This window comes from Palaemon carinicauda, chromosome 13 (assembly GCF_036898095.1).
Source record: "Palaemon carinicauda isolate YSFRI2023 chromosome 13, ASM3689809v2, whole genome shotgun sequence".
Lineage (NCBI taxonomy): Eukaryota > Metazoa > Arthropoda > Malacostraca > Decapoda > Palaemonidae > Palaemon > Palaemon carinicauda.
This window is the reverse complement of record NC_090737.1, coordinates 119,773,324-119,789,498: the sequence shown is the minus strand read 5'-3', so window position 1 is coordinate 119,789,498 and position 16,175 is coordinate 119,773,324. Positions and strand designations below refer to the sequence as shown.

Here is a 16,175-nt window from a genome sequence, read left to right as displayed (position 1 = left end):
GTATTTCAATTAATGCACTGCTTTCTTTTCTATATTCCTGGCAAAACAACAAAAAATTGTATCAAATCTTTCTCATCATTTTCACAAAAAAATACAGTTTACATTCCCCCCATTGTGTCTATTTACAATATTTAGTTTCATCGTATTAGTTCTTGCTCTAAAAAATATCACTGAAGCAAATGTATTGTCATAAAGTAACTCTTTAATTTCTTTCTTCCACGGGTTTATATAATTCTAAGCTCGCTTTACTTTCTATTTCTTCTTTACACTCTTCAGTACCCCACTTCTTAGCTTATAGCCTTATACGAAGATGTTCAGAAGTTCTAACAAACAAAATATTTTATTTCATCTCTAATTTCTACCTTCAAATAAGTAGTGCTAATGCCTTGTTATTATTTTAGGCATTTTACAACAATTAATACGAGTCAGTGGTGTTAGCTATAAGAAACAAAAACGAAGTTGGAAATGTTAACGGAATTATCGAGATAGGTAGAGATGGAGGGATAGAAACAGTTAAAGAATATTAATACTAAGAATTATTCTCGTACAAAGGAGACAATAGTCTTAGCGTGAGGCAAAGGGAAACAGAAAGGAAATATGCATAATAACTTGTGAGAACTCAAAGATATCCTTAAGAAATAAGCAGAGGTTAACAGGATAAGAGAGTTGACATTTCTGGTGAGAGTAAAGACATATGAAACAGTATAGTGGTACTTACATTTGTAGCAAATATTAAAAATTATGGTGTTATAAAATAAAAGTAAAAGAAAGAACAAGGGGATATAAAGTATAAGATTATGATAGGAATGTTTGAATAAGTTGCATCTTTAACTGATTGTAAGCTAATAGCAGAAACAAGAATATGGCCACTTAGGAATAGAATTGTGTATAAAATGGTAACGCTTTTTCGTAACATTATTACATCAGATGATAAACTATTGGTTAAAGAAACAATGAAAAACCAAATTTATCTAATTTGCACGAAACATTCATGTAATGACAGGGTAGAATAATGGTAAGTGAATCCAAATTTTACACCTTTAATAAAACAGATCTGAAAAGAAGATGATTTCAAATTGATAAATAGCTTATAAAACTTTATACATCATATATAGGATGATTAGATGGATTCATTATTCATAGTATATACTTTATTTAAATCCTGCCCTTTTACCCCCACCATAAGGTTAAATTTCGAGCACATTTTGCTATATAATTTTTTAAAATTGCTCTAACAGGCTTAATTTTTGTCCTAGAGAGGTCAGGTTGGTCTCATTCTTTTGGAAAATGCCTGAAGTTTTTCATAAATTTATCAAAAATATGTAAAAATATGTAATTAACAGTGTTTTGCAAAAACGTACCGGTACGTCCTTTGGGGGTGAAAGGGCAATGAGGGAGGGATGACGGAGGAGCCCTTAACCCTTTTTTAGGTCTGAACTCATCAATACTACTACTATGTATGGCTTAGACCCCAGCCGGTTTTAAGTAATGTTTCATCGATTTCACGAATATTTAATCTCACAATTTATATAAGAACGTCTATGTAAGTATTTAAGCACATGCTAGCATGTTTTATCTTAGTAAAGACTTTGGTTTATTAAGAACTAATATCGTCGTAGTTTGGGATCAGATCTCAGCTGCCTGAGAGTAGCCAGCTCATACTATTAATTATATAGCAATTTTGAGTTAGGTATAAGCGCAGGGGTGTATGTATGATAGCGGCCACCTGTATGTATTATTACAGCTAACATAGAATACGGCAGTGTAAGGGGGTCACAGGGGGGCCCTTAGCCCCCCCCCCCCGCGCTCTCGTTAGGTAAGTAGGTATCCCCATGTTCCCTAGCTATAACTTGATCTATTGTACTTTAAAATATAGAAAGGGATACAAGTGGAAGCCTTTGTATATCAGCGGCCAGTTCATCTAGCGTGCATAGGAAATGAACACCAACCAACCTAAACTTCCTCATTTAACCTAAACTACAAGCCATGTCCTTAACTACTTACCTAACGGGGAGTGGCTAATGCCCCCCTGCGACCTCCCTTACACTGCCGTATTCATAGTCGGCCATCATTACAAAACACATAACGGTGGCCGCTATAATACATACACCCCTACAAGTGTGAGGTTTGATCAAAATTTCCCTAATCTAGCGTACACCAGAATATTTTGTCTTTTCCGGACATGGCCCACAAAATTTCCCAACCCATAGTGGCTAATATTACTGTAAATCATAAAATAAAATATGGACCCGGGAGCCTTTGTATATCAGTGACCAGTTCCTCCTATTTGGATTAAATATTGATATCAACTAACCTAAAGTTTTCCTTCCCAACTTAACCTACAATCTGTGTCCTTACCTATTTACCTGGAGTGGGGGGTGCTAACACCCCCCTGCGACCCCCCCTTCCACTGCCGTATTCTAAGTTAGCCGTAATCATACATACAAGTGGCCGCTATCGCACATACACCCCTGAACCTGTATCTTAACTCAAAACTCATCTAGCCCACTTTTACCCAATCTAGCACACCATTTCCTACCTACCCTTGGAACGCATGGAGTCTATAACATTCCTTATATAAGGATGACCTCAATTTCCATAGGAGAAACTTGAATTTTTCAAAATATTAATGTCGTACTGGGATTCTTTATATCCAATGACCAAGGGAGTATAGGAGGCTTAGTCATTACCACTACTTACTTTTCCTGGAATTTTACTATATTTCTATTATAAGTCTTGAAATATTTTTAACCACAGAGTAAGAAAGATGGATTTTCCTTGCAGTAGAGATTATATGCTTATTAATTTTTAATTCAAGTTTGTAGTTTTCGAAGTTGCAGGCAAGGAAGGAAATGAGTCAAGTGATTAAAAACAAACTTAAACTGCAGAATAAGGAAGATTGAAGTATTTTTTTTATACAAAAAGTAGTGAAGTATTTTTTTTAGTATGATAAGATAGTTGATAATGACCTGCAGTGGAGCTTACTGTATATGGTATACTGTACAGTATCAAGAAATATCTAGTTGTGGACTGATTTATATTTTATTATTATTATTATTGTTACTTGCCAGGCTACAACCCTATTGGGAAAAACAGGATTCTATAAGCCCAGGGGCTCCAACAGGGAAAATAGCCCTGTGAGGAAAGGAAACTTAAGGAAAGATAAAATATTTCAAGAAGAGTAACATTAAATTAAATATCTCCTATATAAACTATAAAAACTTTAACAAAACAAGAGGAAGAGAAACAAGATAGAGTAGTGTGCCTGAGTGTAGCCTCAAGCAAGAGAACTCTAACCCAAGAGAGTAGAAGACCATGGTACAGAGGCTATGGCACTACCCAAGACTAGAGATCAATGGTTTGATTTTGGAGTGTGCTTCTCCTAGAAGAGCTGCTTACCATAGCTAAAGAGTCTCTTCTACCCTACCAAGAGAAAAGTGGCCACTGAACAATTACGGTGCAGTAGTTAACCCCTCGGATTTAGAAGAATTCTTTGCTAATCTCAATGTTGTCAGGTGTATGCGGACATTGGAGAATATGCAATAAGTAGGCCAAACTAATCACTGTGTGTGTAGGCAAAGGGAAAATGAACCGTAACCAGAGAGAAGGATCCAATGTAATACTGTCTGGCCAGTCAAAAGGCCTCATAACTTAGCGGTAATATCTCAATGGGTGGCTGGTGCCCAGGCCAACCTACTACTTAAGTTTTAAGATTTGACTGTTGCAAATTATAAAATGGAGTATTACAGGCATAATAATTAGTAGCCAACTGGATACAGGAAAGGCTGGAAAAGTAGCAGGGGAGTAATGCGTAAACTAGAGAATAGATTAAGTTCAAGTTTTTGTATGATGAAAATAAGATGAACTTAATTGATTGGGATAACAGCTTTACAAGAGTGCTTAGCAAGATGTTAATTTTTGGTTGAGATTTTGAAAATCCCAAAGCCTTACCACAACAACACTTACTGTACTAATATCTTTTCTCTCAAAATGGTATCAATTGATGTGGAAAATTAACTAATTTTCAATATTAATCTTACCCGATAATCATGTAGCTGTCAACTCCGTTGCCCGACAGAATTCTACGGAAGGGATACGCCAGCGATCACTATACAAGAAGGGGGTGTACTCACCAGCGCCACCTGTGGCCAGGTACTGCAGTACTTCTTGTTGACACCACCTCAATTTTTCCTCTGTCGTGCTTCCGGCAAGACCTACATGGATACGCTTATAATTTTGGAGTCTTGTTCACGGTTTTTGGTGAAGTATTGCTCTAAGATTTCAGCTTTCGCTATACAGGAAACTTGTCTCTTAGCTTAGATAGCTTTTAAATTGATTTGATTAATGGTTAACGATCTTTTGCTTTAATTGGAATCCCCCTTGACTGTTCTTTGATTCAAGATGTCCGACCTTTCTCAAGCTCCTCCCCAAAGACGATGTAGGACTTGTATTAGGCGTATTCCGAAGGCCTCGGTTGATCCTCACACCGTTTGTTCCGACTGTAGGGGAAAATCCTGTCAGTTGGAAGATCGATGTGAGGAATGCGCCGGACTTTCGGAACTTGATTTTGTTCGATTCCTCAAGTATACCACTAAGTTAGAGAGAGAGAGAGTTAGGAGGAGTTCGGCTCGCTCTTCGCTTTATTCCTCACCCCATGATCCTCAACCTTTTCCTCCCCCTGTAGTGGCTACCCCCGAACCTACTATTTGTGCTCAGCCTGATATGTCTGATGTTTTACGTGCCATTCAGGCTTTAGGTGATAAAGTGGAGTCGGTAGTGAGTGACCACAAGTTCCTCTTGGCGGACGTCAAGGAACTTAAAGTGAAAAGTGCAGTGGGAAGTGGTAGTGCCAGTGCTGTGCCGAGTGCTAGTGTCAGTGTCAGTGTTGTGCGTGAGGGTACTTCTGTGCGTGCCAGTCGTCCTCCCAGTCCGGGACCTCTTGCAAGCTCCCAAGCCCAGGGGAGAAGCAATGTCGAAGGGCAAAAGGGTTCGGCAGGCCTTGATCGGCGCACAGCAGTATCCTCGGTGGTTGCGGGCGTATCTTACAGAGATCGTCACTTCCACTCTCAGACGATTGAGCCTTTATTTTCCTCGTCTGCAGAAGAATTTTCCCGGGAGAAAACGCTGGACTCAGGTCCCAAGACCTCTTAAGCGTAAAGTCCAGACCTCACGAGTTCAACAGCCCGGATGTAGTCATTGGGCTAGCTCTGACTCGCCGCAGTCATCAGGTGACTGCACGCCTCCTAAGAGAGGTAAGGCGATGCCTCAACAGACCTCAACTTCTGTTAAGGCTTTGCCTCAACAGACCTCATCGTCTGTTGATCCCAAGATGGCTTTGCTGCAGTCTATGCAGTCGCAGCTTGCGGTCTTAATGCGTGAGTTTCAGGCAGAGAAGGTTACACCTCCTCCTGCGAGCGCTCCTCCTCCTCTACGCAGTCCAGTCTGCCAGACGTACGAAGTTGAGGTTCCTCAAGCTACCTCCATGCGTGAGCTACCGCGTTGGGAGTTGCCAGATACCAGCGTTGTGCAGCAACCTCCACCTTCCTTGAGGCAGGAACCTCTTACCACGCGGCAACCTCCTCAACAATGGGGACAGGAGTCTTATGCCTTACAACCTCCTCTTCCTTTGAGACAAGAGTTTCTTGCAGTAAGACCATCCTCGAGGCAGCGACCTCTTGAGGTACGACAACCTCTACCATCCTTGAGGCAGCCACCTCAGCTCTCGCAGCTGCTACCTCCACTTTCCTCGAGGCGAGAACCTCAACTCTCGAGGCAAGCACCTCAAGAACCTCAACTCGTGAGACAGGAGCCGCTTTCTGCGCAGCCGCCACCTCAACTCTCGCAGCTCACACCTCAAGAACCTCAACTCGTGAGACAGGAATCTCTTACTGCGCAGCCACCTCAACCCTTGAAGCAAGCGCAACTCTTGAGACAGGAACCTCATGCAATGAGTCAGCCACCTCAACGCATGCATCTACCACCTTCTCCTCTACTTGACCAGTCTTTGCAGCCTGAACCTCAGGTTTTACTACAGTCGCCTCTCACCACGCTTGCTCCCCAGACTCCCGCAGAGCCTCCTTCTTCCCAGCCTCATGACTTTGTCATTACCAGCCCTCATCCTCTTCATCAGAGACTTGAGGATGAGTCCGCAAGTGTTTATGCACCCGCTTGTCAGGATCCTGCCGTTCAGCATACCGCTGTAACTTTACCTCTCGCTTCTCAACCCTCAGGTGATGAGGTTTCTGAGGAGGAAGCTGCGCACCTGGATGATCCCTCTTCTGACGTGGAGGAACCCAAGTCGTTACCACCCTCCATTGACTTTCGCAAGGTCCTGGCTCTTTTCAGAGAGGTTTACCCGGATCATTTTGTTTCTGCTACCCCTCGCTCTCCTCCATCAGAGTTTTCTCTAGGCATGCAACCTGTTAAGTCGGCCTACACTAAGCTCGTCTTCGCTAGATCCTCTAAGAGAGCTTTGAGAATGTTAGGGGATTGGTTGCAGTCCAAACAGCAACTAGGGAAGACTTCATTTATGTTTCCACCTACTAAGCTGACTTCTAAGGCGGGCGTATGGTATGCCACAGGAGAGGAACCAGGCTTGGGAATCCCTGCCTCTGCCCAGGCTGACTTCTCAAGTTTGGTTGACTCTCCACGAAGGTCGGCTATGAGGCGCTCTAAAGTCTGCTGGACTTTTTCTGACTTAGACCACTTCTTAAAGGGTGTCTTTCGCGCCTTTGAGATTTTTAATTTTCTCGACTGGTGCCTGGGGGCCTTGAGCAAGAAGACTGCCCCTTCTGACAAGGACTCGGCCATGCTTATAATGTCCTGTATGGATAAAGCAATTCGCGATGGTTCCGGCGAACTTGCCTCCATGTTTGTTTCGGGAGTACTCAAGAAAAGGGAACAACTTTGCACCTTCCTTTCCACTGGTATCACCTCTTGTCAAAGGTCTCAGTTACTTTTTGCTCCGCTTTCTAAGTTCCTGTTTCCTGAGGAGCTTATCAATGAATTGTCTGCGGCTCTTATTCAGAAGGACACTCATGACCTTGTGGCCTCTTCAGCACGTAAGGCTAAGGTTGCTCCTTCGGTTCCTAGAACTTACCGCACCCCAGTGGCCGATACTCCTGCTACAAGATTTATTCCGCCCTTTCGTGGCAGAGCCCCCAGCCGAGGAAGTACCCGTCCAGACGGTTTCAGGGGCAGGTCTAAGAAAGGTCCCAAGCCTTCGAAAGGCAAACATTGACTCTCCTCCTCTCCAGACAGCAGTAGGAGCCAGACTCAAGATCTTCTGGCAAGCTTGGGAAAGAAGAGGTGCAGACGCCCAGTCTGTCAAGTGGCTAAGGGAGGGTTACAGGATACCATTCTGCCGCAATCCCCCTCTGACCACTTCTCCCATCAACCTCTCTCCCAACTACAAGGAAAAGGACAAGAGGCTAGCGTTACACCAGGAGGTGTCGCTCCTGTTACAGAAGAAGGCAGTGGTGATAGTCCGGGACCATCAATCCCCGGGCTTCTACAACCGTCTCTTTCTGGTGGCCAAGAAGACAGGAGGTTGGAGACCGGTGCTGGACGTCAGTGCGCTCAATGCTTATGTCACCAAGCAGACGTTCACTATGGAGACGACGAAGTCGGTCCTAGCAGCGGTCAGGCAGGAGGACTGGATGGTCTCGTTGGATCTGAAAGACGCTTACTTTCACGTTCCTATTCATCCAGACTCCCAACCTTTCCTGAGATTCGTTTTTGGAAAGGTTGTGTACCAATTCCAAGCCCTGTGTTTTGGCCTAAGCACAGCGCCTATGGTGTTTACGCGACTGATGAGGAATATTGCAAAATTCCTCCACTTGGCGGACATCAGAGCCTCCCTTTATTTAGACGACTGGCTGTTAAGAGCCCCCACAAGTCGTCGCTGTCTGGATAGTCTCAACTGGACTTTGGACTTGATCAAGGAACTGGGTCTTTTGGTCAACTTAGAAAAGTCCCAGCTTATTCCCTCCCAAACCATCGTTTACCTGGGAATGGAGATTCGGAGTCAAGCTTTTCGGGCTTTTCCGTCGGCCCCAAGAATCAGCCAAGCCCTAGAGTGCATTCTGAGCATGCTGAAGAGGAACAGATGCTCGGTGAGACAGTGGATGAGTCTAACAGGGACCCTGTCATCGTTAGCCCTGTTCACCGAGTTAGGGAGACTCCACCTCCGCCCCCTTCAATTCCATCTAGCAGCTCACTGGGACAAGGATTTGACGCTCGAAGCGGTCTCTATTCCTGTTACCAAAGAGATGAAGACTACTCTCTTGTGGTGGAAGACCAACATCCTTCTCAAGGAGGGTCTATCGTTAGCGATTCAGACCCCCAATCTTCATCTCTATTCGGACGCATCAGACTCGGGCTGGGGCGCGACCTTGGACGGACAGGAATGCTCGGGAACATGGAACAAGGAACAGGAAACGCTTCACATCAACTGCAAGGAGTTGCTGGCAGTTCATCTGGCCTTAATGAACTTCAAGTCCCTCCTGCTAAACAAGGTGGTGGAGGTGAACTCCGACAACACCACAGCCTTGGCATACATCTCCAAGCAGGGAGGGACCCATTCGAGGAAGCTGTACGAGATAGCAAGGGACCTCCTCATTTGGTCAAGAAGTCTAAACCTCACACTGGTAACGAGGTTCATTCAGGGCAGTATGAACGTCTCGGCAGATCGCCTCAGCAGGAAAGATCAAGTCATCCCCACGGAATGGACCCTTCACAAGAGCGTGTGCAACAGACTTTGGACCTTGTGGGGTCAGCCAACGATAGATCTGTTCGCCACCGCCATGACCAAGAGGCTCCCTTTGTACTGTTCCCCAGTTCCAGACCCAGTAGCAGTTCACGTGGATGCTTTTCTGCTGGATTGGTCCCATCTCGACTTATATGCATTCCCGCCGTTCAAGATCATCAACAGAGTCATTCAGAAGTTCGTCTCTCACGAAGGGACACGGCTGACGCTGGTTGCTCCCCTTTGGCCTGCAAGAGAATGGTTCACAGAGGTACTACAATGGCTGGTCGACGTTCCCAGGACTCTCCCTCTAAGAGTGGACCTTCTACGTCAACCTCACGTAAAGAAGGTACACCCAAACCTCCACGCTCTTCGTCTGACTGCCTTCAGACTGTCGAAAGACTCGCTAGAGCTAGAGGCTTTTCGAAGGAGGCAGCCAGAGCGATTGCCAGAGCAAGGAGGATATCCACTCGTAGAGTCTATCAATCCAAGTGGGAAGTCTTCCGAAGCTGGTGCAGAGCCAATGCAGTTTCCTCTACCAATACCTCTGTAACCCAAGTTGCTGACTTCCTGTTACATCTTAGGAATATTAGATCTCTTTCGGCTCCTACGATTAAAGGGTACAGAAGTATGTTGGCTTCAGTTCTCCGCCACAGAGGTTTGGACCTTTCCTCCAACAAGGATCTTCAAGACATCCTTAAATCTTTCGAGACTTCTAAAGAACGTCTTTTGTCCACTCCAGGCTGGAATCTAGACGTAGTCTTAAGGTTCCTTATGTCTCCTAGGTTCGAACCTCTCCAGTCAGCTTCCTTCAAAGACCTTACTCTCAAAACTCTTTTCCTCGTCTGCCTTGCAACAGCCAAAAGAGTTAGTGAGGTTCACGCCTTCAGCAAGAACATAGGATTCACATCCGAATCAGCAACATGTTCTTTACAGCTCGGATTTTTAGCTAAAAATGAACTTCCTTCACGTCCTTGGCCTAGATCGTTCGAAATTCCTAGCCTTTCCAACATGGTGGGTAACGAGCTAGAGAGAGTTCTTTGCCCTGTCAGAGCTCTAAAATACTATCTTAAAAGGTCAAAACCTATACGAGGACAATCAGAGGCCTTATGGTGTGCCATCAAGAAACCTTCGATGCCTATGTCCAAAAACGCAGTTTCGTATTATATAAGGCTTCTGATTAGAGAAGCTCATTCTCACATGAAGGATGAAGACCTTGCTTTGCTGAAGGTAAGGACCCACGAAGTGAGAGCTGTAGCCACTTCGATGGCCTTTAAACAGAACCGTTCTCTGCAGAGTATTATGGATGCAACTTATTGGAGGAGCAAGTCAGTGTTTGCATCATTTTATCTCAAAGATGTCCAGTCTCTTTACGAGAACTGCTACACCCTGGGACCATTCGTAGCAGCGAGTGCAGTAGTAGGTGAGGGCTCAGCCACTACATTCCCTTAATCCCATAACCTTTTTAACCTTTCTCTTGAATGCTTTTATTGTTGTTTTTTGGGTTGTTACGGTAGGCTAAGAAGCCTTCCGCATCCTGGTTGATTTGGCGGGTGGTCAATTCGTTCTTGAGAAGCGCCTAGGTTAGAGGTTGTGTAGAGGTCCTTTAGTATGGGTTGCAGCCCTTTATACTTCAGCACCTTAGGGTTGTTCAGCCTCCTAAGAGGAACGCTGCGCTCAGTAAGGAAGACGAACTTATTAAAGGCAGAGTAATGGTTCAAGTCGACTTCCTTACCAGGTACTTATAATTTCATTGTTATTTTGAATAACTGATAATATGAAATACGGGATACTTAGCTTCCTGATATACATGTACACTGGTTTTCACCCACCTCCCTGGGTGTGAATCAGCTACATGATTATCAGGTAAGATTAATATTGAAAAATGTTATTTTCATTAGTAAAATAAATTTTTGAATATACTTACCCGATAATCATGATTTAATTGACCCACCCTTCCTCCCCATAGAGAACCAGTGGACCGAGGAAAAATTGAGGTGGTGTCAACAAGAAGTACTGCAGTACCTGGCCACAGGTGGCGCTGGTGAGTACACCCCCTTCTTGTATAGTGATCGCTGGCGTATCCCTTCCGTAGAATTCTGTCGGGCAACGGAGTTGACAGCTACATGATTATCGGGTAAGTATATTCAAAAATTTATTTTACTAATGGAAATAACATTTTTCAGAACTTCTCCTTTTTGAAAGTCCAGTGTTTATATCAATTAGCTATATTATGTGTAAGCCTTGTGTACAAATTGAATTAAATTTGTTCCAACACAATACAAAGCCTTTCTCTCTTTATTATGGATATATTACTTCGGTGAAAGCTGAAACTAGCCATAAACTTTTTAGCGAGGCCACAAGTGTGCTGGTAGCGTGTCTTGCTTCAGAAAGGCGGGTGCTGTTTGCCTTAGTCTCTCTATTCTGTTCTCGAAGGGAAAGACTTTGCCTAGTAGGGTGTTTATTTGCATCCAGGAATATTCTAGTTTCTGAGATGGTTGCAGAAAGAACTTTTCTAGATTTATTTCGATCCCCAGATTTTAGCATCACTTTGGAGCCTGTCTTGGTGTAGGGGAAGTGTCTTACTTAGTTTGCTAGAATCAGCCAATTGTTATAGATAACCTAATAGACAAATGCTGTTCGTGTGAGCACAGATTAAAACTAGGAGGACGACAAATCTGATCAGGGCAGAGAAGTCGATGACCAGTCTTCAGCCTCCAGACGCCTTTTCTACAAGAAAGAGTCAACTGTAGAAGCCTGGGGACCTATCTAAGACCTTTTGGAGAGTGTCCTTTTCTAACATGGATGGAGACATCCAAGGATTGCTCCTATGAGGTTGCTTGCAGCGTTGCAAAGATGACATTGCAGCTTTAGAGGCTGACTATGGAAGATAAATAGATGGCCTGCTGATGCAGTGAATCATTAATATCCTTCCTTCATCTCTCGGTTTTAGCTTCTTCATCAAGAGTAGAGAAGAGTGACTAACCATTAATAGAGGTGCTACGAAGATTGACACACTCTTGGCGACTGATGTGCCTGTGGAGCCTGGCGGCCACAGTGTTACATTTTTTGAGGACCCAGTTAGCCCACTGGTTAGCAGCTTGATGAGTGAGGAACTCTATGGTTCTCGCGCCAGTAAGGACTGTCCTGTGAGAGTGTTACAATGCTATCTCAAATGCACAAGTATAGTTCGTCCCCATTTAAAACATCTATTTGGGACACGACCCAGAGCTCACGATATCAAGGGTGTGACCACATCCATGGCATTTAGGAAGAACCTTTCAGTGACACAGGTTTTACAAACAGGCATCTGAAAATGCCAGACTACTTTCACAGTCCACTACCTGCAGGACTTGACCCACAGGTCTCTAGACAGGTTTTCTCTAGGGTATATCATAGCCGCTCAGAGGGTTGATCTGCATTAGCTTGTCTCACGGGACCATCATCAACTGATTAAGGACAGAAGTTACATATCAGTTTGGGGTGAATGTTAAAATGACTGGCCATTTATTTTCTTCACCTTCCCTTCTTTTGGGGCACAGCATCTGACACCCTGTCAGCTAGAATCAATCTGTCTGCAGGTAAGTCCTATCTAGCTCCTAGTTGTTTTATACATTAATTATGTATAGAAATATCATCCCCTCACTCCTTACGATGGGAGTGGGGTTTGCTTGTTGCTTATCATTGCTTAAGACAGTTGTCACTATAGTGTTCTTATGCTTGCTCTCCTCTAGTACACCACTGGTTAACGAGGTGTAAGGATTCTCACTTCACGCATTATCATGCTCGAGTGCTGTAATCCCAAGTAAAAGTTTCAGCCAGTTGGAAAGGGGACTTCCGCTCTCCTAAGGATGAGTCTCCTTTGTAAAGAACTCAGGTTTGTATAGTTAGCTAAAAATACAACTTACTTCTAAATTTGTTATATTAGTTTGAAAATAATGATATCACATTTTTAATTATCTATCAATTATTCCTGTTGCAGATGGGATGACTTTCTTTCGTATGCCCAGGTTTTTGAGGCGCTTTGTAAGAAGAAGGACTAAATATATACCTGAAGAAGACGCTCTTTCTACAAAGTTAGTAATGTCTTGCTTAGTTTAACCTTTGCAATGTTATACACTAGAGGTTACACTCATAATCATTAAGATTTGTAGAAGCAGCAGGACAGGTATTGAACAAACCTTTCCCAGTTTTTGTTCTTGTCTTTTACCGACACATCATCTTCATTCCCTTAAAACTTATTTATTTTTTTTGTGACATCTTTCAAGGTGTAGACTTTCCTGAACTATTAGCCTCTACTTCTTACATAATGGGTAAGTGCCTAGGCTAATCCTTTGAGATATTATTCTTTGGACTTATAAACTCCCAAACCTAAGGTGTCATGTAATTATCTTGGTTTATGTCTCAGAAATATGAGTCTTTTTTTTTTTTTCAAAGAGACATGGGTTTAGCTGTTTATTATAACCTCATACAAATCATTCAAATCACAAGCAGTCAAATTCTAGGGCATTTTGCAACTTGATCTTTCCCACCTGAATTGCTATTTAGTCATAAGTTACTAGTTTCTATATGAACAAATTAATTAATTTAAAGAAAAAAGAAACTATAAAATACAGTTAAATGTAGAGTACAAATACTTATATTTCTTGGTAGGAGACCCTCCTTCAAACAGGTGGAGTTGAATACTATGGCTTCATCGGCAGAGTTCAATTTGTTGTCCAATTTCTTGATTCTACGGACAATTCTCTTTTCAGGGTTGCTACATTCAGCTAGCAAGGTGGCGAAGTTCATCAGGTGGGTTAAGGATACAATTCAGGTTAAGGCTGGATGTAATTGATACAAGTACAAGTAATACTCGAAAATTACAACAGGTAAATTCAGGAGTGGATTGCGACGCGTTTCGGAGCAAGCAGTTCCGAAATGCGTCGCAATCCACTCCTGACTTTACCTGTTGTAATTTTCGAGTATTACTTGTACTTGTATCAATTACATCCAGCCTTAACCTGAATTGTATCCTTAACCCACCTGATGAACTTCGCCACCTTGCTAGCTGAATGTAGCAACCCTGAAAAGAGAATTGTCCGTAGAATCGAGAAATTGATCTCTGCCAATGCAGCCATAGTAAATACTTATATTGTTATAAAAAGTACACATTTTTTAGCCCTTCTAAATTTTGCAGACTACTGTACATGAAAAGAGGTATTTTTAACTGGTGGGGCATGGGGTCTGTTTTGTCTCTTAAAAATTGGAAGACCATACATAGAGGCCTAGTGTAAGAAATTGCTTTGTCTTTGGAAATTTAGATTCTCTTCCCTTTTCTTTCAGACGGAATCTATCATTAGCTTATGCCTTCATTGCTTGGAATGTTTTTGGTTATATTGCCTACCTTGGTATGACGGGACGTTTGAAGAGGACTAGGCCTGAGGACGAAAGTATTTCTAAAGGTACAGTATTGTGCTGTATTCTTATAAATGAAGTATAACTTATAAGTAAAGTATATGCTGTACAGTATATACTATAGTTTAAATATTTTATGAATAAGATTATAATGGGAGCCATGCACTTTACATTTTCTTTCACTTCTTATGCACTTAATTTGTTGAGTAGAAAAAAGTACTACTGTATTGGAACTGCTTCTCTCCTCTATTGTTTCATACTACTAATTTTCTGAAATGTTATATATTATGATGATTACACTTAGTCCTTTAGTGAAGTAATCTTTATTACTAGCTGCACATACAGTATACTGTTACTTTGACAGTAGTTTTATGAAACCATCTAGGCTTGTGCTATGTTTAAAACATTCTTGCCTGCCACCAATTTTGTGTATTGTAAGTTTAGTGGGATTGTTTTATCTTAATATGCACTACGAATATCACTTACCTTCCAGCTCAAGAGAAATATCTACTTGTAAGTACTGTAGAGTGCAGTATATGGATTTTATATTTTTTTTTTTGTTTCCACATGTTTGTTATATTCTTTTGTTTGCCAAAAGAAAACAGTACGAAAATATCTTTCTTTTCTGTTTGCTTTCACAAAATACTCTCATTGATGCAAAGTTGTAAGGTACAGTAATTCCTTGGCTATCGCACGTGTCATATTACAAGCTTCCCACGGTAGCTGAAAAACTTCTTAGTGACTGTACCCTGCCTCCATTTAGGTTTTCTTTCTTCCATCTTGCTCTCAAACCTCTCCTCTTTTACTTTTGGAGTACACTGAATGGGTTTCCCCAGAATTCATAAATTCAATCTAATTTAACCCTTTTAGACTCAAGTTGATTTGTGGTTTGGATTCATAGTCACGTTTTTAGTTGGTCTTTTGAGAAGGTTCCTAAGCTGTTAACTGTCTGCCTGTTAGCTGACATTGTGCTAGTGGTCCCTTCATGGAAAATTTTTATCATTGGTCTTCTTCACATTTGTCATTTCATTCTTGGTAGATTTCAGTTTCTATGTCTTTTTTTAAGAGAGATAAGAAAATAGGTTAAACTTTTGAGATAGAGGAATTTATGTTTTTTTCTGGGCAGGTATCTCTCTAAATTCAAGATAGAAAGAAGAGATAAGATTCTAATTATAGAAGCCATCTTGAACTCGGACCATGAAGAGGTTTGTGTTTGGGAATTCCTTAACAATGAAGGCATTTTGTAAGCCTATGACCTGACTGAGGAGAGTGAAGGGATATTTGGAAAAATACTAGGTTGGTCAATAACTACAGTATTTTAGTCTTAAAAGGGGTCAGAAATTAAAGAAAGGGATGTTGTTAGCCAGACCCAAGTCATCCCCTATTAAGACAGGTTACTAATTTTTATATTTTGACTTTTCCATTGCTTGTACATCTATTGAAACCACTGTAGATCATAGTGAAAGGAAGGAAGGAAAATAGCAGGACCAGTTCCTTGAAGCAGGACTAGTATATTTTTTACTGTAGCCTCAAAGATCTTGGAGGACATCGCTGTGGCTAAGAGATTGTCTTTGTACTATTTAATCTTTTTGCTCTCTGAATTTCAGTCTGCATGAAAACTGCTTCAGAACTGTAGTCTTTTAAAACCCCTGACTTGTATGCTAAGAAACAAAAATGATTTTGAAATTTATGCTAATTTATGCACTTTTATATTGTGTGCATTATTTGTTCTGTGCGAGTGATGGAAAGTTGTTTTGACAGGTCGGTATTTTGCTAGGCTGCTGAATGCAAAAAATGTTACCTTGATACGAGTAGAAGGCCTCACTCCTGTATCCCGTGTATTACTTGATGATGAAGGTAACGCGGTTGTGCCTGCTAGCAATGCTGAGGAAGAATCAGAAAATAGGACTGAAGAAGTGACTGAAGAAGATACATCTGGAGAAGCAGAATTGTAGAAAGGCTTGTATCCTTTGTTTTAGCATTAAATTATAGAAAAATAAATTTTCACAATATTGTACTGTAAATCTGTTAG

General features: G+C 42.0%; 1 protein-coding gene across 1 annotated transcript; it reads left to right on the top strand.

The window, feature by feature from the left end:
• Positions 1-1,380: 1,380 nt before the first annotated feature.
• Positions 1,381-16,098, top strand: LOC137652375 (uncharacterized). The gene is made up of 4 exons (XM_068385745.1): positions 1,381-1,543; positions 12,729-12,822; positions 14,072-14,190; positions 15,905-16,098. The coding sequence occupies exons 2-4, from the start codon at positions 12,734-12,736 to the stop codon at positions 16,096-16,098; spliced, it is 402 nt and encodes a 133-aa protein (XP_068241846.1). The 5' UTR covers positions 1,381-1,543; positions 12,729-12,733.
• The last annotated feature ends 77 nt before the right edge of the window (positions 16,099-16,175 follow it).

Bases quoted from the DNA above. Each gene is read 5' to 3' on its own strand.
- LOC137652375 (XM_068385745.1), top strand. From the start codon at position 12,734: ATGACTTTCTTTCGTATGCCCAGGTTTTTGAGGCGCTTTGTAAGAAGA. The intron at 12,823-14,071 runs GTTAGTAATGTC...CTTTTCTTTCAG, and splicing joins GAAGACGCTCTTTCTACAAA to ACGGAATCTATCATTAGCTT. The intron at 14,191-15,904 runs GTACAGTATTGT...TTGTTTTGACAG, and splicing joins GGACGAAAGTATTTCTAAAG to GTCGGTATTTTGCTAGGCTG.